General features: G+C 36.2%; 2 protein-coding genes across 4 annotated transcripts; both read right to left on the reverse strand.

Moving 5' to 3' along the window:
• Positions 1 to 1,083: 1,083 nt before the first annotated feature.
• LOC135153257 (RNA-binding protein cabeza-like) lies at positions 1,084 to 3,493 on the reverse strand. The gene is made up of 2 exons (XM_064095732.1): positions 3,475 to 3,493; positions 1,084 to 1,373 (listed from the first exon to the last, which is right to left on the reverse strand). Exons 1-2 carry the CDS (start codon positions 3,491 to 3,493, stop codon positions 1,084 to 1,086), a joined length of 309 nt encoding a protein of 102 aa, XP_063951802.1.
• LOC129253744 (translocon-associated protein subunit alpha-like) lies at positions 1,885 to 21,400 on the reverse strand. 3 transcript variants are annotated; one of them, XR_010292712.1, is made up of 10 exons: positions 21,124 to 21,398; positions 15,641 to 15,747; positions 13,548 to 13,695; positions 11,737 to 11,864; positions 10,461 to 10,592; positions 9,573 to 9,652; positions 8,236 to 8,314; positions 5,945 to 6,044; positions 3,297 to 4,866; positions 1,885 to 2,932 (listed from the first exon to the last, which is right to left on the reverse strand). XR_010292712.1 is itself a non-coding variant. In XM_064095500.1 (9 exons), the coding sequence occupies exons 1-9, from the start codon at positions 21,200 to 21,202 to the stop codon at positions 4,796 to 4,798; spliced, it is 924 nt and encodes a 307-aa protein (XP_063951570.1). In that variant the 5' UTR covers positions 21,203 to 21,400; the 3' UTR covers positions 1,885 to 4,795. The 3 variants fall into 3 exon arrangements, 1 of the variants encoding a protein (XP_063951570.1); XR_010292713.1 differs by having other exon boundaries at positions 3,292 to 4,866; XM_064095500.1 differs by having other exon boundaries at positions 1,885 to 4,866; positions 21,124 to 21,400.

Genomic DNA, 21,400 nt, shown 5'->3' on the forward strand with positions numbered 1-21,400 from the left:
TTACATTATCCAGTTACAGATCAAAATATCCAAAATTTTCTGCCCGCGCTTCGTGCTTGCATTATTAATGTAGGAAGACACCTATGACCGATTCTTTTCATGATTTACAAAACATGTCATAGAGTGTCCCGTTTTTATATAGGTCTGAAATATCTTTTTTCCGCTTGCGCTTCGCATCGATTTTTAGTTATATACCTATCCCTTCATGATTACAAAAAGTGCTTAGAATGTCAATATTTAGGTCGGAAATTAAGTCAAAAAATATTCAGCTTGCGCTTCGCGCTCGCATTATTTAATTGTTGAAATATATGTATGTCTTCATGGCTATACTGCAAACAATCCTTAACAGGTCCGTTTTCATCAGGCCAGAACGAATATTTAAAATTATTTAGGTACATACGCATTTTCTTCAGGATCACAAACATTGCCCAGAATGTTCAATTTTCAGAACATAATACATAAAATTTCCCCCAAAAAAAATCTAGCTCGCGCTTCGCCCTCTCACTATACAAATAGGGATTATAAGATTATTACATATTTATGTGTTTTATAAGAATAAAGCTAAAAAGTGTCTGTTAGGACTACCCCTTCAAATAAACAAATAAAAATCAAATTTGAGCGGCCGATAGGGGAAAATAAGGGTGAAAACAATTCAGGCACCCCCCCCCCCCTATTAGTGAAAGCTGGTTCCGCCCCTGTCTGGAGTACCATTAAACATTATAACGGGTTTTTTTTTATTTGACGAACATTGCGCAAAAAAACCTTTCCTTCAATTGTTTTTTAATATCCTTTTTGTTCACATGTGTATTGCTCTCTTCAAATGGATTGGACTTATCTCGATCATTGATTACCGGCAGCATCATCATCAGAGCCAACACCACCACTACTATAATCATTGTCATCATAACCACCACCACCATCACCATCACAATCATCATAACCATCACCACCACAATCATTGTCATTCTAACCACCACCACTGCCACAATCATTGTCGTCATAACCACCACAATCATTGTCATCATTACCACCACCATCTCCACCACAATCATCATAACCATCACCACCACAATCATTGTCATTTTAACCACCACCACTGCCACAATCATTGTCGTCATAACCACCACAATCATTGTCGTCATAACCATCACCACCACAATCATTGTCATCATTACCACCACCATCTCCACCACAATCATAACCACCACCACCATTATCACCACAATCATTGTCGTCATAACCACCACCAACACCACAATCACCGTCATGACCACCACCTCCACCACCACCATCTCCACTACAATCCTTATCATAACCACCATCTCCACTACCACAATCATTGTCATCATAACCACCACCACCACCATCATCACCTACATTACCATCATCAACAAGCAATGATCACCTAATATGAATGTAAGTATGGAATTCTAAATAAACTAGATGGATTCTTAAATGCAGTCAAAATTCATGCCTTACAAGCTGGCCTACATTATTGACCATTGCTGAAAACAGACCTTGCAAGGTACAGCTCAGGGGTGTGAGTGGTCACAAATAAAAAGATCTAAAAAAAGCTGAAGTGTTAAAAAAAGTCTGAAATAGAAAGAGCTCCCATACTTTTTGTACAGAGGAAGGCCAAAATAAAAACAAAAATATCTGAAATCAGATAAAAATCTGAACTCTCACACCCCTGGTAGAGCTGTTCACAACCCGACTGTATCAATACTGATCCGAAAACCTCGAACTGTGTACCCAAGATCAACTCCACAATACATCCACATCTCCAATATGACTACCAGTCCCTCCCTTCTGAAATTTTAGCATACATCCAATTATAATTAGAATGTAAAGAACCAGAATTATTCGAGCGATCAAGCAAATAAATGGTTAGTTCATTTTGTTTTGTTTATTTACTATAGTATCATAAGAAATTTGATTGTAATATCAAACACACCAGTAATGTATGGTTTAATCATAGGAAACTCATTCTACACTGTATGGTAATACATCGCATGCCCTACAGACCTACACCCTCTTCAATGCACAAGGAAGGTGGATATGAGCTCATTTAGTTACATAGATTGTTTTGGTTTGACCAGAGAGAGATATCTATTCTCCTTCATACTCATTATATGAAATACATGCAGTTGTCTTTGAACTATCTTGAATGTATAATTCCAATGGCAGTTGAATTTCAATTAAAAAAAAAACCTTCCCTCTGCCTTTATAATTTGGGGGCTTACAAAAATGTGTTATAACTTTGCACAATGCCCCGTTTTCAAATCTAAAGAAGGAAAATTCAAGAAACAAATGTTCAGCAGAGAGAAGCTCCACTAGAGATCATACTTGTACTTATCTATGTCCAAATGTTCTACAAGTCAATATCTATGAGGAAATACTACTAGAACCCTAAACACTGGTAATACTGCTAAATATCCGTATCAATAATTTAATACATGTAAATGTGAACATGGTACTCCTCACGTTTTTTTTTTGGTTAAAAAAAGATATATTAGTTTTGCTCAAGTCTTTTATTAAATTTATATCACAAAAAATATAATTTTAGACATTTGCTCTAAGGCAAGATAGAATTCCTTCACTACTATATCTATGGGGAGTGGACCATAAAGGAATGAATTCAAAGAAAAAAATATAAGAGATGTACATAAGTATTTACACAAGAAAAGGAACATATATGTTTAAGTGTTATTTCATAGCATCACTCACATTTCAATTAAGAAAATCAGTACACTTACATGTAATCACAAATCAGGTTTTGCCTGACAAGCAAATGCATAATATGTTCAAGTTATGTGTATGGGTCGTTACTTCATCAACTCATTACATGTTAGGTTTCTATTTGTACATTGTATTATTTCAATATTTTTTGTTTCATTTTTCTTGCATTTATCTGCAGTATGCTAAGCCCCGCCTCCTTAAAATCCACTAAATAATTTGTTGCCTCTTGTGATGTCACAGGAGGCAGGAAAAGCATAATACACAATGCTATGCAACTTGCCATAACTACAAGTATGTACTTACAATGGCATCACAAGTCTTCATACAATACCATATCACAACCATTCAAACTGTCATAGTTACTGAATTGTCAAAAATGTTTTCCAAAGAAGTTGTGAGGTGGTAATTTTTTAAGACTTATGATGCCATTGTAAGTACATATTTATGGCAAGTTGCAATGCATTGTGTATTGTTATGCTTATTACTGCCTCCTGTGACATCACAAGAGGCAAAAAATTATCTAGTAGATTTTAAGGAGGCGGGGCTTAGCACACTGCAAACAAATGCAAGAAAAATTAAATTAAAAAATATTGAAATCACATGATGCACATTTATACCAAACAGGTAATGATTTGGTGTTCAAGCAAAAACTCACAATACTTACAGAAGATATTATGCATTTGCATGTCAGGGGACTTTTAATGAGCTCTGAGCTCCTTGGAAATACAGAATTACCAACAAGGATAACACACATAATGGAATTTAAATTCAGGTAATTACAAAATACAAAATTGTGCCAAATTCACATTTGCAATATTGAAATTTACTTGTACATTAATGACAATTTCTGTTTATCACTCAATTATTCTCTTGTTGAGCCAAGAAAAATAAATGAATAGCATTGCATATTTCAAATGCATATTGCAATAGTATTGAATTCTTTGATGATCTCTACCCATCACCACCAAAAGAAAGGATAACTGACATATCTAACATTCAAAAAGACAAAACTACATAAGAAATAAAGCATTCCAAAAACATGTCCTAAATATTCTAGAGAAAAAAAAGAGGAAAAAACAGTAATTTTTGTATTGAAATCCCATCATGGAAAGCAGAATTTACAAGACAATAAGAGAACAAGGTTTTATGTCCAAGGTTCCTTATCATAGCTCTATTATGTACAATCAGTGATGACACATTAAGATTTTAATGTGAAGTTTGGGAAAATTGTAAGAGAAAGTCATGATTTCAACACTGAAATATTACTGCATATGACCATCATGGTTCCTTCATTGCTTCTCTGAAAGCAAGTCAATGCATAAGGGTAGACATATGCACATCTGAGTCCACACACTTAATTACAAAATGACACAATAAAACATACAACACGTATGAACAGCTTTGTATTCTCATATTTTACAAAAACAGTTGGATTAAGTCATTTAGCAAGATGTTCAAACCTTCAAATACTATTATTACTTGTGATGATCCAGTTTGATCAATCTTGTAGGATTCTAATATGTGTGGAATGCTACTTTGATAGCCAGAATTCACAAAGGAGGTCCCCACATTGCTAAGCATACTGAAATAGGGATAATGCAAGCTCATATTGCCCAAGCTTACAGGATACCTGTAAGTAGACCAAGGGAGCATAAATGTATCATGAAAGGGCATGTTGAATTTACTAAAGTTACTAAAGTAACAGTAAGACAATTATGATTCTGAGCCAAAAAACAATGGGGGGGGGGGGAGCGTGAATTACATGAAAGTTATCATCAATGGCTAAATTATCAGCTGTGACAATTTCAGCTAAATCATTGGTTCTGATTGGCAGAGAAGCACTGGTTTCTGCCTGTTAGTATAGTAACCGTTAGGAACTATTAGGAACTGTCAGAGAATGACTTTTCAGTGCTGACAAGCTTCATGAAATGGTGCCTATGTTCTAAAATGAACCTCCTTTATGAATTTGATTTGATGGGTTCATGCGAGTATCTGGCAATTATTCAATAGTTGTCTAAGGTTTTTCTAATTTGGAATCTACATTATTGATTATTGTTTACTCATCTCCTGATCCTGTTGATCTCTTTGTGCGCCTCCTTGGAGATCTGCGTGGTGATGGTGTTTTTTCTGTAAAAAAAAGGAAAAAAATAATAAATAAAAATTACCAAAAGATTGGCGATCCCACATGATACTTCATATGTATGTATATATCAAAATACCTTGAATAAAAGGAAGCGTAAACATATGTAAACAAAGAATCATGCCATGATACTCTGTACATTCACAATGTACGTCTAATTTTTATAAAAATAATTTTTGTTCTGTGAAAATGGCAAAATTTTCTGATAATTCTGTTACCATGTTGAACTAAAATATCATGGGAATGTAAGTAGATGTAATGTGATGTTCATCATGAATGTAAGAAGAAAACTGTTGGACTGAAGATACCAATAGAATTTTCCTCACATCAAATGATGACAGGAAAGGTAAGATTCAAAAGAAAGCTAAGTGTCCTGCATGTAGCTAAAATCAATCAAAATCAAACTAAGATGAAAGGTGTGTATGAATAACTGTCTCTGAGACGCATTTAGCTTATGCCCAGTATTTCCCGTATTCAAAAAGTATGTTGGCTGTGTTGACTACCTCCTGCTGTGTGTAACTCCTATGCACACACTAATATTAGCTACACTGTACATTCAGGGTACATTGTACACACTATACTAGGTTCATCCAGAGTTGATGTATTGTATTACAGATTCACTCTATAACGGTAGTCAATGGAACCAACCATCATTCCTTTTCAAACTTTGGTTTACATCTCTAAAGTTTTAAAATAGTTCCTGTACATATACTATGAAAATTTCGCACTGGTATTTTTACACTATAAGCCTTACATTCAGCCCATGTCCAAGAACCAAATGATAATTTTTTTAAATGAGTTTAATGAACACTTTATCGCAAGGCGATTCCAAAAAATAATCAACATAACCCCATTTTCCTCCATTATTACTTTATTCCGTTAACTGCTCAAGATAAAATATCATAAGGAGCATTAACACTTTTCACATGAAAAAGAAAACAAGAGAAATACCCTCTCAGCATGGTCCCACTTATCCAGGGTGAGATATGCATATTTTATGGAATTGCCCTGCTTTCTTGGACCTCTCAACATGTTAGACATAATTTTACAACACAGGTATCTTACTTGTAACTGCAATATTTTCTTTTGGAATCCAGTCATAATCTACATCTGTGTGGTTAGAGGTTCCAGTTTCAACAACTTGTTTTGATGGCTTCTTCTTTTTCTATGGAGAGAAATGTGAAATTTGATGTTTAAAAAAACGTAACCTAGAAAGGGAATTAATGCAGAAATAAACAATAACAGATTCAAGTTTAAGTATCTTATCACAAATCCTTTATTCTACCAAAACATTCCTCTGTATTATAAAATTAAAAGAATGTGATGTCTAGGTATTGTCCAGGGAATACCAAGTGTGATCACAATTGATGCTGAAGAAAAGAAACAAGTGGAATGCCTCTGGCCGTCTCACCTGCATCACGCGATTCAATATAGCAGCAGTGCTGATTTTGAAAACTACTATAACTCGCACAAGATGTTCAGTGATACTTGGTTACTCTTATTTCCACGTTTTATGAACTAGACCAATACACTTATAGAGATATGATGGCAATTCAACAAATACCCCCAACGTGGCCAAAGTTCTTTGACCTTACATGACCTTTGACCTTGATCATGTGACCTGAAACTCGCACAGGATGTTCAGTGATACTTGATTACTATTATGTCCAAGTTTTATGAACTAGACCAACACACTTTCAAATTTATGGCTGTAATTCAACAAATACCCCAATTTGGCCAAAGTTCATTGACCCTAAATGACCTTTGACCTTGATCATGTGACCGGAAACTTGCACAGGATGTTCAGTAATACTTGATTACTATTATGTCCAAGTTTCATGAATCAGATCCATAAACTTTCAAAGTTATGATGGTAATTCAGCAGATACCCCCAATTCGGCCAAAGTTCATTGACCCTAAATGACCTTTGACCTTGGTCATGTGACGTGAAACTCATGCAGGATGTTCAGTGATACTTGATTAACCTTATGTATAAGTTTCATGAACTAGGTCCATATATTTTCTAAGTTATGATGACATTTCAAAAACTTAACCTTAGGTTAAGATTTTGATGTTGATTCCCCCAACATGGTCTAAGTTCATTGACCCTAAATGACCTTTGACCTTGGTCATGTGACATGAAACTCAGGCAGGATGTTCAGTAATACTTGATTAACCTTATGGCCAAGTTTCATGAACTAGGTCCATATACTTTCTAAGTTATGCTGTCATTTCAAAAACTTAACCTCAGGTTAAGATTTGGTGTTGACGCCGCCATCGCCGCCGTCGGAAAAGCGGCGCCTATAGTCTCACTCTGCTATGCAGGTGAGACAATGAGAGCAAGTTAACAAAAACTTCAAAATAAGATGAACATGACCTCATATCATTTGACCTTTGACCCCATCATTCTTATAAGGTCAGATGTAGTATTATGCAAGAATCATATGCACAAAGTATAAACTTCACTGAATTACTGATGCAGAAATAAAGAAATGATACCAAGTTGAAAAAAATTGACCTTTTGACCCTTAGATGACCTTTGACCCCACCTTCCTCAACAACACACATGTGGTATTACCTAAAGATCATTTTAAATACGTGTGATTATAATTGATGCAGAAATAAAGAAATGAGAGGAGGTTAACAAAAACTTCAAGAATGGAAGAACATAACCTTATATAATTTGATCTTTTGACCCCTAAATGACCTTTGACCCCATCATCCTCATGGGTTCACATGTGGTATAACCCAAGGATCATATGTACCAAGTATGAACTTCATTGTTGTAGAAATAAAGAAATGGGAGGAAGTTGAACAAAAACTAACATTTTTTACCAGACCAATGGACTAACAGGAAAAGTGATTACTAGGTCTCTGCCGAACTTCATTCAGGCGAGACAAAAAAGGTCAAAATATACCACTCACTAGAGGTTCATGTGGCATGTGCGGTGATACATGCCGTAATACATGGCGTGTCACCTGCTGACTAGGGGGAAGCTATTGGTAAATCTTACTTCAAACAAAGCAGTGATTTTGGAGATAAAACAGACACTAAACATATTGTTTGTAAACTAAGGTAGGTCTAAAAGAAGCTAAACAAGTTCAGCTGGGCGAGCTATAAGCTGGGCAAAGATGCCACTAGGGCTCGAATCATGGGATTTTGTTAATGAGGTCGATATGAGCAAATAATTCAGGGTATGGGTCACAATTCTCCCCCCCCCCCAAAAAAAAAAAAATAATAATAATAATAATAATTCAGGGTTCAAAGGGTTAATCATTGCTTAGTGGCAGAAATGTAGAACAGGTCCTGAAATTTTAGTAATATGAACAACGATCTCTTTTTTTTTTAAACTTACCCCAAAGGATGCCATGATTTGTTGTATTACAACAAAAGCTAGAACAATCAATGCTGCTAGGAACACATACAGGAAAAATCTGTAATGAAAAATAATCAAATAACGATTACAACTCAATTTTTTTTTTTTTTTAACATTAATACTTGATATTCATATGAAATACAAAGAACTTTGAGACGCCTCCCTGGTATTAAATCATAGGAGATAATATACAAACAAATAACTAGGAAGTAGAAGTATTGGTCTGTGTGATCAGGATATAGAATAGGTAGGTTTTCAAGTTAGGTTTGAAATACAGAATAATCATATATTGACTGGCTTTGAGGAAGATACCACATATTTCCTGAAGTAATTGATGTCTTGATGAGAGCAATATGGGTCTACTGAGGAAAGTATAATCTGGAATCTCCCGAAAATTAAAGCCATTCGATAGTATCATTACCTACATGCCTACAGTTGTATGGTGTGTATGTCTGTTGGTACTTCTGAATTCATTAACTTTATGAAGTAATCCTAGCCTTGACTAATTGTGACATGAGTGTATACAGCGCAGGCGCGCACATACACAAGACTTGCGCTTGGGTTTAATGAAATGGGTACACATACATATATTATGGACCGATAATTTACTACAAAGACGCAAAATGACAAATTCGAAGAGTAGTGGTGTATGAATATTATGGTCCCCGTCATACAGCTGAATCCTGGCTGGGCCATTGTGACGTATATTGGGTTGAGTTTATCAATCAGACAGACAAAATATATGTTTTATATCTTGTCTCCAAAATGCCTCATTCAGATGAAAAAAAACAATCAAGGATATGGTATGTATGTGGCATATCTGAACATACTCCTTGAAAATATGTCATCTTATCTAGAAAAAATAACTTTACCTCCAAAGTTAACAAAAAAATATCAGGTAAAGAAATTTTCTTTATATAATTTTGGTCATCTGTCAAAATATTTGCAGCATGAAAATGCTTATCGCTAGTTGTCATGCACTGAATCTTCACTAAACAACAAAATCTTCACTTTGTGATATAAAATGAGAATGAAAATTATATGATTTCCTATCTTGAATAAAAACCACAAGAATGGAAGTCATGCCAGAATTTTTTTTTTCAAGACTCCACGGTGTCTTCTCAGTTGAGTTCCAATAATCTCACTGGCAACTTAACAGAGATATCAATCAATTTGAAAAAAGAAAACTAAGAAAAAGTATGAAATGCTGATCCTACTTGCATAGGTTTAATTTCAATAAAATAACAATTGAATTTGATTTTTAACATTGGAAGTCTAAAACAAAAATATTGAACGCATAAGGAGAAATTACTTACGTTTCTGTGTCTAGACCTTCATCTAATTCAATAAGAGAAACTGTGTCATTGAAAACAGCATCTGAAAAAAGGTTTCCTTCCTGCATTGATAAAAAAGATGACCAGTATATTAAAGGTCAAGTCCACCTCAGAAAAATGTTGATTTAAATCAGACAAGCATAATGCTGAAAATTTCATTAAAATCGGATGTAAAATAAGAAAGTTATGCATATAACTATTTTGTGAAATTAAACGAAACTTAAAAATTTCATAACTCATAGTTCACTTCACACCAATCAACTTTATAGTTCAAATTATAATCCATTTTGTAACTTGCTTTGTAGCAAAAATACAATTTTTTTTAAAGCCCTCTCACATGAAATAAAAACTATCATGTACAAAGGTGTTCTCAGACTCTGGTTATCTGAAATCATACTTTCCCTATCTTGCCACAAAGAAGGGGCTTGTCACAGACTGGACAATGATGGATGCCTACAATAACTAATCTCCACAGAAGTACTCTATGTTTATCAGTAAGAGCAAGCAGAACCATCATGTCCATTAATGTCTAATGACTAAAGCTCAGGGATGGACTCTAAACCTAGTACAATGAATGAAGACAGCATGAAAAACTCAATGCTAGTCAACATTAATAGTAAAGGACAGAGACAAACACTCCTTCATTGAAGTCAAGAGAGGGATAGTTCAGACCAAATGCCTTCCAGCTTAACATCATCGAACAGGCAACTCGATCACTTTCACATCATATTATAATTGGCTTTTATTATATTTCACACTTTGGGTATGTCGAGTATGGGAAAGGGTGCTGTATGATGTTACGCAACACCTTTTCTGTATCAAACAAGGAAACGGATGATTGAGAATCAACAATGTTTAATTGAAACTTACTGAATCTTTGTATGCGAGCTCAACAACGAATCCAAACTGACGTGCAGCAAAGACCTCTCCTGCTTGGAATGAATATTCAAATGTTGCTTCTTTGTTGGGTTCTACTACTGTGTTGTATTCTTTCTCTGTGAACTAGTAAGCAAAATAAAAAGAAAGATATGAAGCATCGTTTCCTGAATATCATTCATTCATTTCCACCTGACATTATATGGCCAGATGGATTTCTAGAGAAGAAACCTCTTTAAAAAAATGTAAGAATAAAGATCAAAACAAATGTAAATGAGGGAAAAAGCAATAGAATATTAACTTACAAATACAGACTCTGTTTAAACCACAGTAATCTGTTGGAATTGGGAGAAATTTGACTTTAAAACAAAGAATAACATGTGTCTTTCATAATCTAGCCTCAAAATTTACTTTGACTCATAGAAGGTCGACTTATGCAGTGTTAATCATAGAAAAAATACTTAAATATCAATGTGTATAGGAAAATAAATGAAATATTTTGCATGGTCTAAAGTGTTACATTATACAAATAAAAATAATGTGTTTTGAATAAGGATAAAAATCTGTATACATTTTCTGCATTAGCAGTTGTACAGAAAAATGTTTTTGACTGCTTCTTCTTCTTTATTGTATAGGCAATACAATAAAGCTTAAAGGAAAATGAAACTCTTGGAGCAAGTTAGCTTTTGTGAAAGCAGAAAAATCAAAGAATAAGATCAACAAAAGTTTGAGTAAAATAGGACTAGCAATAGAAGAGTTATGAGCATTTGAATGTCTAGATCACTAATACTATGGAAATCCTCCAATTGGCAACGCAACCAAGATCTATGATATCACAGATGAACAACTCTCCCCTTTTGGACACTGAAAATATACCCCAAAACATCTCTTTTTGCTCATTCTAATCATATGACAAACGATTCATCAATGATATAATGTTGTGAAACATCTGTACTTGTCCTCTCATAAAGAAAACACCTCACCTTGTGATAGATTCTATAAAAGTGAGAATATAAGTGAAATAAGTACTAAAGCAATGAGGGAGTTGTACGTGTGTGACATCACAGATCTTGGTCGCATTGCCAATGGGAGGATCTACATGGCATTAGTGATCTCAATATTCAAATGCTCATAACTTTCTTATTATTCATTCAATCTTCCTCAAACTTTCAACAATATGTTTCTTTGATTTTTCTCTTTGATATGGATTCAGCTGGTTTTAAGGGTTTCATTCTCCTTTAATTCTGCAATTTACTTTGATGAAACTTACATTGTACATGTAAAATGAGAAGTCCTGTGGATACCGTAGAGATGCATGTAGACTGTCAATTGTGAAATCAAGTTGGCCATTGTTTGTAAATCCAACCAAGACTTGTAATGGGATAGTCACTGGGATTTCTACAGAGATACAGAAAGATATTTTATGATTGCAAGTAATAGATGGTAAATCATGTAACAAACGATTTGCATCCCTATGTATGTAATCAACAAAATTTGAAGGTCTCCGTCCTCTGGTTTTATGAGGGAGACACAACAAAAGTACATCAGAAATAACTTCCTTCTCACTACGGAAACAGAGACCAGCAAATCTCATAGTACATTTAATTACAGTGAAGAAATTTCATATAACGAAACAATGTAATGCACATGAATTTTGACATACTAGTACCGTGTTTACACTTAATCGGCATTTGAATCGGCTCGCGGTTCTGAACCGCGAGCCGATTCAGCATCGGCTTTTTCATAGCGTGTAAACGCAAGCAACTTGAATCGGCTCGCGGTTCAGAACCGGCAATTTGCACCACCAAAGTAGTAGGTTCTGAACCGCGAGCCGATGCAGAATCGGCTTTTTTACTACGTGTAAACAGAAAGCCAATTCTGCACTGGCAATTTGTGCGCATTTCAATTACTTTACCATTGTGACGTAATTGTAAGCGCACTGATCCAGCGTTGTCTTTATTATGACGTATATTGTAGGTATGCGTATCATTTCAGGTTTTTGCATCGGCTCGCGGTTCTGAACCGCGAGCTGTAACAACGTGTAAACGCAATCCAAATGCCGATTCTGCATCGGCATTTGGTTCAGAACCAATTGCCGATTAAGTGTAAACACGGTATTAGACACCCACATTTTGTGGTATTACCGGCATGCAAATGAGTGTTAACACCGAGCACAGTGATATAGAAATACGTATCACGATCCAAAGTATATATCTTAAAAGATTTGGGGAGCATTATTGTAGTCACATATTTTTTTTGTAAAACCTGGTAAAAATATATTTTGGCTATTACTAGAGTTTTGAAAAAGCAGTAGATTCTACTGTAAGGAGAGTAAAAAAAGTGGAAAGTGGTGAGAATGCTTGAAAAGCAGTAGACTACCACCAAAGGTGGTAGAGTTGGCAGCTATGGGTTTTTCCATTTCCCCCATGTTAAAGGGATGGTCCAGGCGGGAAATATTTATATCTCAATAAAGAGAGTAAAATTCACAGCGCAAAATGCTGAAAATTTGATCAAAATCGGATAACAAATAACAAAGTTATTGCATTTTAAAGATTTGCATTATTCTGGTGAAACAGTTCTAGGCACGTCGTTATGGATATTCATTAGGTGGGCTGATGATGTCATATCCCCACTTGTTCTTTTGTATATTTTTATATGAAATTAGGTTTATTCAAATATTTTCTACCAAGAACTAAAACAATTGGACTGACAATTGATTGAGTACATTAGTTATTTATTGCTGCAACTTATTTCATTATGATGGAGACACATCATTTACACATGTATGAAAAAATTAAACATTTATGATTTCATGTAATAACATAAGAAAAAGGAAAGTGGAGATGTGACATCATCAGCCCACCTAATGAATATTCATGACGATGTGCATATAACTGTTTTTAAAAAATATTGATAAACTTTAAAATTCAATAACTTCATTATTTTTTATTCAATTTGATGAAACTTTCAGCATTTTGCTCTGTGAATTTTACTCTATTTATTTAGATATAAATATTTTCAGCCCGGACCATCCCTTCAATACTCTAGATGAAGAGTCAAAGAGAAGGATCAAAATCTTACCTTTCTCTGAATTTGTAGTGAAAAGAAAGGTTGTGTCAGCATCTGGTGATGCCTTCAGTGGGGGCTCTTCCTCTTCATCCTCCTCCTCTTCCCCTTCTCCTGCTTCTACTGCTGTCCCTTCTTCTTCTACATCTTCTTCTGTCTCAACCTAATATAGTAAAGATAGTAGCCTTATTATATAAGGGAGTACTGTCAGTCAATATTTTTTTCAAGACATAAAATAATGTTTACCTTGACAGCCAATCACAGCTCGCTGTTTAACGTCCTTGTCTCTTTCGGTTCTATTACATGTATAAAGTGTTTTGCTCTAGCGTTCGGGTCATTCATACAATTTTACTCCGATGAGTGCATGTCGAAAAGCTTCAGTATGTCCGTTTTTAAGCACTTAGAGACATTCTTTGTGATAAGCGCTATATAAATGTTAATTATTATTATTATTTAACGCTACAGTTGTATTTTACAAGATATTTAATACATGTAAACTGGGTTCCAAAAGAAACTGATCAAACTTTACAATCTATGCACATGTGGTACTACAGACTACTACCCAAGGATCATATGTACCAAGTATGAACTTAATTGATGCAGAAATAAAGAAATGAGGGCAAGTTGAACAAAAACAAAATAATGATGGACATGTCCTCATACATGTATCATTTGACCTTTTGACCCGTACAGCGTACACGTACATGTATGTAGATGACCTTTGACCCCATCGATGGTACGACACACATGTGGTATTACCTACTGATAACATGTACCAAATATGGACTTAATTGATGCAGAAATAAAGAAATGAGAGCAAGTTGGAACAAAAACTAACATTTTGGAACAGACTGGACAATGACTAACATACATATCAGCATGAGGGCTTTGAGGAGTAGGCCTATATCTTTTTTTGCACATGTTTTGCACTATTTTGGCTTCTCTAAAATGATGCGAAGGTGTTTGGTATATCTTCCGATCGCAAATTCAACAACCCGCAAAAGTGTCGGACCCCATGATTCTTAAAAATTATGTACACGAAATTAACAGCTCTTACTATAGAATACTAGCTCTGAGAGACATGGCAATTTCACTATTTCACTTGGAGATGGGAGTAAAATCACATGGGATACTTATTATGAACAAAGGTGTTCTCAGCCTCTGGTTATCTGAAATCATACTTTCCCTATCTTGCCACAAAGAAGGGGCTTGTCACAGACTGGACAATGATGGATGCCTACAATAACTAATCTCCACAGAAGTACTCTATGTTTATCAGTAAGAGCAAGCAGAACCATCATGTCCATTAATGTCTAATGACTAAAGCTCAGGGATGAACTCTAAACCTAGTACAATGAATGAAGACAGCATGAAAAACTCAATGCTAGTCAACATTAATAGTAAAGGACAGAGACAAACACTCCTTCATTGAAGTCAAGAGAGGGATAGTTCAGACCAAATGCCTTCCAGCTTAACATCATTGAACAAGCAACACAATTTCTTTTAAATGATATTTATAAGGTCTCCATATGTTTAAAATAAAAAAGTGATTAAACTTATCAAAACTTTTGCACAATGTTGGATCATTTCAAGAAATGATTGCACTATGATCTCTGTTGGATGATTTCAGACTTAGTTCGGAGTGCCTATTAATAGTGCCCCCTGTAAGTTTAACAGTACATTGTTTTTTTTTAACACCTACTAAACTTCATGAACCTGGTCAAACCTACTTGGGGCTCGTAACACATAGGTTAGCGATTAATCGCTAAATGAATGGCTTATCAAGATCATCCTTGCATGCGCGTTTTGCCCTGTAGACTGACTAGGAACCAATCACAATTGTTCTTTCAAATTTGCGATTAACCGCTAATCTTTGTGTTACGGAGCCCAGGAGGAAGTAACATAATTAATATCCATATTGAATTTTCTTTTATTTATTCATTATAATAATAATAATACCGCTGGGAAAACAGTTTTCAGAACTGAAGTGGCTTCCCTGGGTAAATATATACCTAAGATCTTATTATTATTTTCATTATGATCAACTTGATTATAACCAATTGTATAATCCTTTGTATACACTGCACATTACCCAGATCATATTATACCTGTCCATCTTCTTCATCTTCCTCCTCCTCTTCCTCTATCTCCTCCCCATCCAAGATATCTTCAAGGTTGTCACGAGTTTCTCTCTGATCTTTGGCAGCCAGGGCACCTAGTAATAAAATAAAAGTAACAGTTGTCTATGTTTTGGTTCAAGATACATCAAGTTTATATTTCTTCTCGGAGAACGGGAGTCTATAACAAAAGGTATATGAAATATACTTTAACTCATTACCACCTCAAAACACTTTAAATCATGTCCAGACAAAAAAAGACCCCTATAAATTTTGAGATGAACAACAACTTTCCATTCCGATATTTTCGCCGATATCAATTTTCGGTATTGGTGTGCCCTGCTGATTAAAACAGCATTTCATTGAACTTCGCAGATTGGTAATGAAACTTGACTTTGAATCATAGCGCATGTGAAAATCAAAACATCACATGCAAATTTGGCCACCACCGAATCGGCAGGTTTCTGACACGCATAAGAAAAATCCTGGCGAGAACGCTGGTCGACTCATCACTGAGAAAACTTCATAAAGTTTGATACAAAATTATGCAAATTGCACCTAGAATATGCATTTATTTGCATATTCAAGGTAAATGTAAATCAAACAGTTTTAAAATGTAGAGAATCCCATAAACTTCAAAACGAATGGTCATGACATAGGTCTACACATGTTATCAGTAGTAGAGTAAAGTCCCCAAACATCGGACAATTCCAAATATCGGACGAAAATGACGACTCTCTCCTCATAACTACAGGGACCCGCACTGGCAGGGGACTTGCATGCATAAGATACATGAACATACCTGCCATGCGATTACTGCACACACAATTTTTTTAATTCTTTTTTATTTCGCCAAGACGCATATCGCGATATGCGTGGTGTCATCTTGGCGAAATACAAAGAGATCAAGATGGTGACGTAAACACGGTGGCAAGTTATTCCCGTCTTTTCATATTTTTCTTGTTATTTTAATGAATTCTTGTTTAAAAATGAAATTGATAGTGTTGAAATGTCGGAAATGGAGTTGTATCCCATTTACATGATGATTTAGGGCTAGATCTTTCAGAAGTGAAGTAGAAATCTTGGGGGCAAAAACTCCTGTTTCTTGGGCGGTACACGTACATGAATGGGAAGGAATCCCTGGCTCTGTGGGGTGCATATGAAACTCTTGCCTTATTGCACCCATGGGTGCATTACTGTTGCCGTGTACAGGAAAAATGAAGGCACGGCGCATGCAAAATTGCAGCTAACTCCCGCGAATTTTAGAAGAGGATTTATAAAATCAAGTCCTACGAAATTTACCGAACGATGTGAAGTCAATTCCCCCTAATATGATAAAAATTTCCCTCAAATAGCGACATTTAAGCGTTGATTTTTCTTCTCATTGACAAAATACGGAGCAAGCTTGATATTTCCCAAATTTTTCGTCTAATGAGCTAAAGAGGACGCGCGATTTATCTTCATATAAAAGACTAGGCTCAAAAACTATTTTACTTGTAAATCGATGCAAAGCGCAGGGCGCGACAAACCCGCTTGCCCGGGGCAAGTGAAAATTGAATGTTCCTCACACATATAAATAATTTGCTGCCGTATTGCATGCGATATGCGCGAGGTACCGGGTCTGGTCCGAGCTCAGACCCTCGAGCGCGCATGCATGTTTTGAAATTGGCAGCGAATTATTTATACGTGTGAGGAAGAACTTCATGTTGGCTCTAAATCACCAATTTTTAGACTGATAGAAGCATGGAAAAGTGAAACTTGGTGTAAAGTAAGAATATTAGTTTTAATTGATTTTAAAGATCGTGATGTTGCATGAATTTTATATTTTTCCCCCATAAAATCCCACCTTTCTCATTCGGAATATCAGATAAAACTAAAAGTTCACGGTCTCGAAGTTCAGGTAGGTGGAGCGTACAGTAGCGGTAGTGAAATGGAGTGGAGCCTGCACGAACTTCGCTCGAGGTATTTTTTTATATGCTTTTTACATAACAAATATTTGTAAAATTGAAATAGAACGCTTTTCACCAGAAAAAGCCCTGGTGAGTAGCGGAATGAGTTTCGGCTAACAATATTCGCGTCATGAAGCGATGTTAACTGACAACTCTAAAATCCGTAGCGTAAACATGTATGTGGTGCGAGGTTAGTACCTAGCATATTACTATTACTAACCTCGCAATAAGTGTGAGTGGTGACGGCCTCATTTACAGTGCAGCCTTTCTCATCAAAATCCCTAGGCTATGGCGGAGCCGAGTCTGGCTTAGACAGCTGGCAGCCGTCTGTTTCGAGGAGTTTTTTAACATTTTTAATTTTTTTTAATTTCTCCTCGTACACAGACGGCTCGCTATCGTGCAGCCACCATTAGGCACTCCTAGTACCAATGAGGTCCAAACATTACATGTATGGACCTCATAGGCGACATCAGTGATAAAACCGGTTAGACATTGCCGTTTCTATTTGCACCCAAGAACTTTGGCAAATGTACGCCTTAATACATAGTGGATGGTAACAATTTAGGTATTAATTAGTTTTAAACATGATAAGGAAACTTCTACGACATTTGAAATTTAATGGATTGAGGTTAAACTTACATTTTCAGTCTTTTTTCTTGAATTCTTGGTGAGCGTTCCAAACGCTGTGGGGACTGATCAACTACGATGTGATTCACGTACTGGTCAGCTGATCGGTCAGGTGATCGGTTGGTTATCTTTTTGTCAGACGTTCATAATTTATATTACAATATATCAATCTTCAGTATCTTGATTTCAAGCATCAGTATTGCAGGGAAAAGTCATTATCGATTGGAATCAATGGCAGATCGGGGGGGGGGGGGTTGAGCATTTCTGGCCCGTTCCACCTTTTGAGATTCATAGTCAATATTTTGGATGTAAAAAAAAAATGTCGTTCGTACAAAGTTAAGTCCCCCCCCCCCCACCTCCTTATGAGAATCACAGCAATATTTGTAATGGGGATATTTTGTTCATATTCTTTGCTCTTTTTTGGTTTTTTCTTTTTTGCTTCCCAAATTTATTTTACTTTGAACATATGACTTTCTATATTTAATGACAAACTTTTTTAGGGGGGTGGGGGCTTGCCAAATATAACGCGCGACAAGATGACCTTCTTTTTTTAGTGACAACTTTTTTTTTATTTGTCAAATTTTACGAGAGACAAAATGACCTTCGATCATTATTAATTAAACCTTTTTTTTGGAGGGTAGGGGGCTCGCCAAATAGTGACACACTTTTTTTTGTAAAATGTTATGCAAGAAAAAATGATCTTCAATCATTATCAGCTACCTTTCATTTTTTTTAGGGGGGGGGGGGGCTTGTCAAATTTTACGTGGGACAAATGACCTTCATTTTTTAGTGATTTTTTTTTTATACTTGACAAATTTTAAGAGGAACAAAATGGCCTTCAATCATTTTTAGTTAAAACCTTTTTTTGGGAGGGGGGCTTGCCAAATATTTCACAAACAAAATGAACTTCAATTTTAGTGACCATCTTTTTATTACTTTTAAAATTTCACGCAGGACAAAATGACCTTCACTTTTTTTTAATGTTATGTTATATCGAGATTTTTTACCTGACTGCTAAAAAAGCACGAATGCCTGTGAGCAAGCAACCAGGGGACCAACGGCTTAAGGTCCTCTCCGAGGGACCTGGTAATGAGGATAAGCCTTAAGGGCACTAGCGCACCACTTGGGAATCGAACCCGGGTCACCGGAATCCGAAACCCCTGCTCTACCGACTGAGCCATCGCGCCTCCGATATGTTAAACTTGGGGGGGGGGGAGTCTTGCCAAATATTACACGGACAAAATGAGTCTTTTATTTTTAGTATAACCATCTTTTCTTTTTACTTGTCAAATCTTACGCGAGACAAAATGACAATTTTTCTGTGATAACCTTTTTGGGGGGGGTTGTCAAATGAAAAAGGTCTTCAATCGTACCAGAAAAAATTTGACAAGCAAAAAAAAAGTCTTCAAGCTCGCCAGGGGGGGCAAAATAGGTATTCAAGCTCGTCGGGGGGGGGGGGGGGCAAAATAGGTTTTCAAGCTCGTCAGGGGGGCCGGGGGGCAGAGATATGTAATTTGCATGGGTTTGTGACTCATCGGGGGGGGGGGGGGGCAGACTGCCCCCCCCCCCCTAGGTACGCTAGTGCTCGGGACTTACATTACGTAACTTTTATCTTCCACATGCGACATGTACTATGCCCCCTCTTATATACCCCATATGCCCCTGCACAGACTCGTCTACATTGATTTCGATATTTAAGCGTCATTATAAAATTATAGCAAAAAGAACGCCTTGATTAAAGGCCATTACCCCTAGAGACTCGCGAGCGTCATGTGACAACTCGCCCTGGATTTGCACGTACAGGATCCTATGGCGACAAAATCCATCGCAAGAGTTGGCCAGAAGAGGCGATGAAAACACAAAATTTGGAAAGAAAAGAACCCGTGAGTACCCGTTTTACATTATAATTATGAAATTAGTATATAATTGATAACATAGACCTAAATTTAGGCCGTAATTTTGATTAATTTGCTGGAAATTCAAGGCCAAAACGTACCCGTCTGGCGTCGACTTTTCCAACACGCGTTGGAATAGCGGTGTAGCCCCAGAGTGCCATTAGGGGACTTGCAATGCAAAATCCCCCCGTCGGGGCTCTTCAATTTTTGTCTTTAATGAATAAACTTTTTGAAAATTAACACGACCAAAATGCAAATTAATATTCCCTCTTGGCATTAATTGCCAAAAAACAGAGAAAAATCAAGTTAAAAGGAACAAAAACAGTGACTTACCTCGGCTGTCGCGCAAATTCACTTCCCGTTTTATCCGCTCTTAAGTACATAAACATATGGCCATTGAGTCCCCTGTACAGATCGCGCTAGAACTTCGGTCTCTGTATTTGGTGAGTGAAGCCAACGGAGTTCAGCTGAACAACCAACATAACAGAGACTGAAGCTTTTGGTCTAAGTCTGGCTATGCATCGCGTCGCGTGCAGAAGAGTGTATGGGTGCGCAGACAAGGGGCACCATTTTTTGTTCAATCTGAAAATAACTGCCCAAGGTTTTTTCCGAGAAAATCATATATCTCGTTCAAATTTTCATGAGATATTTTAGATCTAGATTTAACTCATAGTCATAATCATCATGATCAATGATGACTATTAATTAATTGAGGAACATATCAACTGTAATTTTAAACAGTGTAGGCCCTAAAACTTTGTGAAATAAAAAGAAATTTGTGTCAATCTTAACTCAAATTGTAGGTGAGCAGACTTGGGGACCGCCATCAAAAATTTGAATTAGATCTAGTCTAGGCCTAGATTAGATTTGGGGAGATTCTGTTCTAATCTAACTTAACTAAGTCTAAGTTACTAACGTTAGCACTAGCAGACATGCAGTTGCAATATGTTGATCATTCGTGAATCCTGAATCCATAACTTTAGTTTCGATCATTATTCCTTACCATTATTGCTTGTGAACAGCAGTGTGGATGGGAGAACCAGCAAAAGTAAAAGTAGAAATCTTGAAAGCATCCTCATCATGACGCCTTTTCTAGCTTGACCTCGAAATAAGGAGGATGAAGAGAGATTTGGGGAGATAACTTCACCGTCGCCAAATTTTCCAAGCGATGGTGGGTTCAAAAGGTAGATTTACACATGTTTCGCTGCTACTTCTTTCGATTTTAGCTCATATTTAATGCATTGTTGGCACACAGGTCGAATGTGTACGTGGCAAATCGC

The sequence above is a fragment of the Lytechinus pictus genome, chromosome 2, assembly GCF_037042905.1.
Source record: "Lytechinus pictus isolate F3 Inbred chromosome 2, Lp3.0, whole genome shotgun sequence".
In the NCBI taxonomy this organism is placed as follows: Eukaryota; Metazoa; Echinodermata; class Echinoidea; order Temnopleuroida; family Toxopneustidae; genus Lytechinus; species Lytechinus pictus.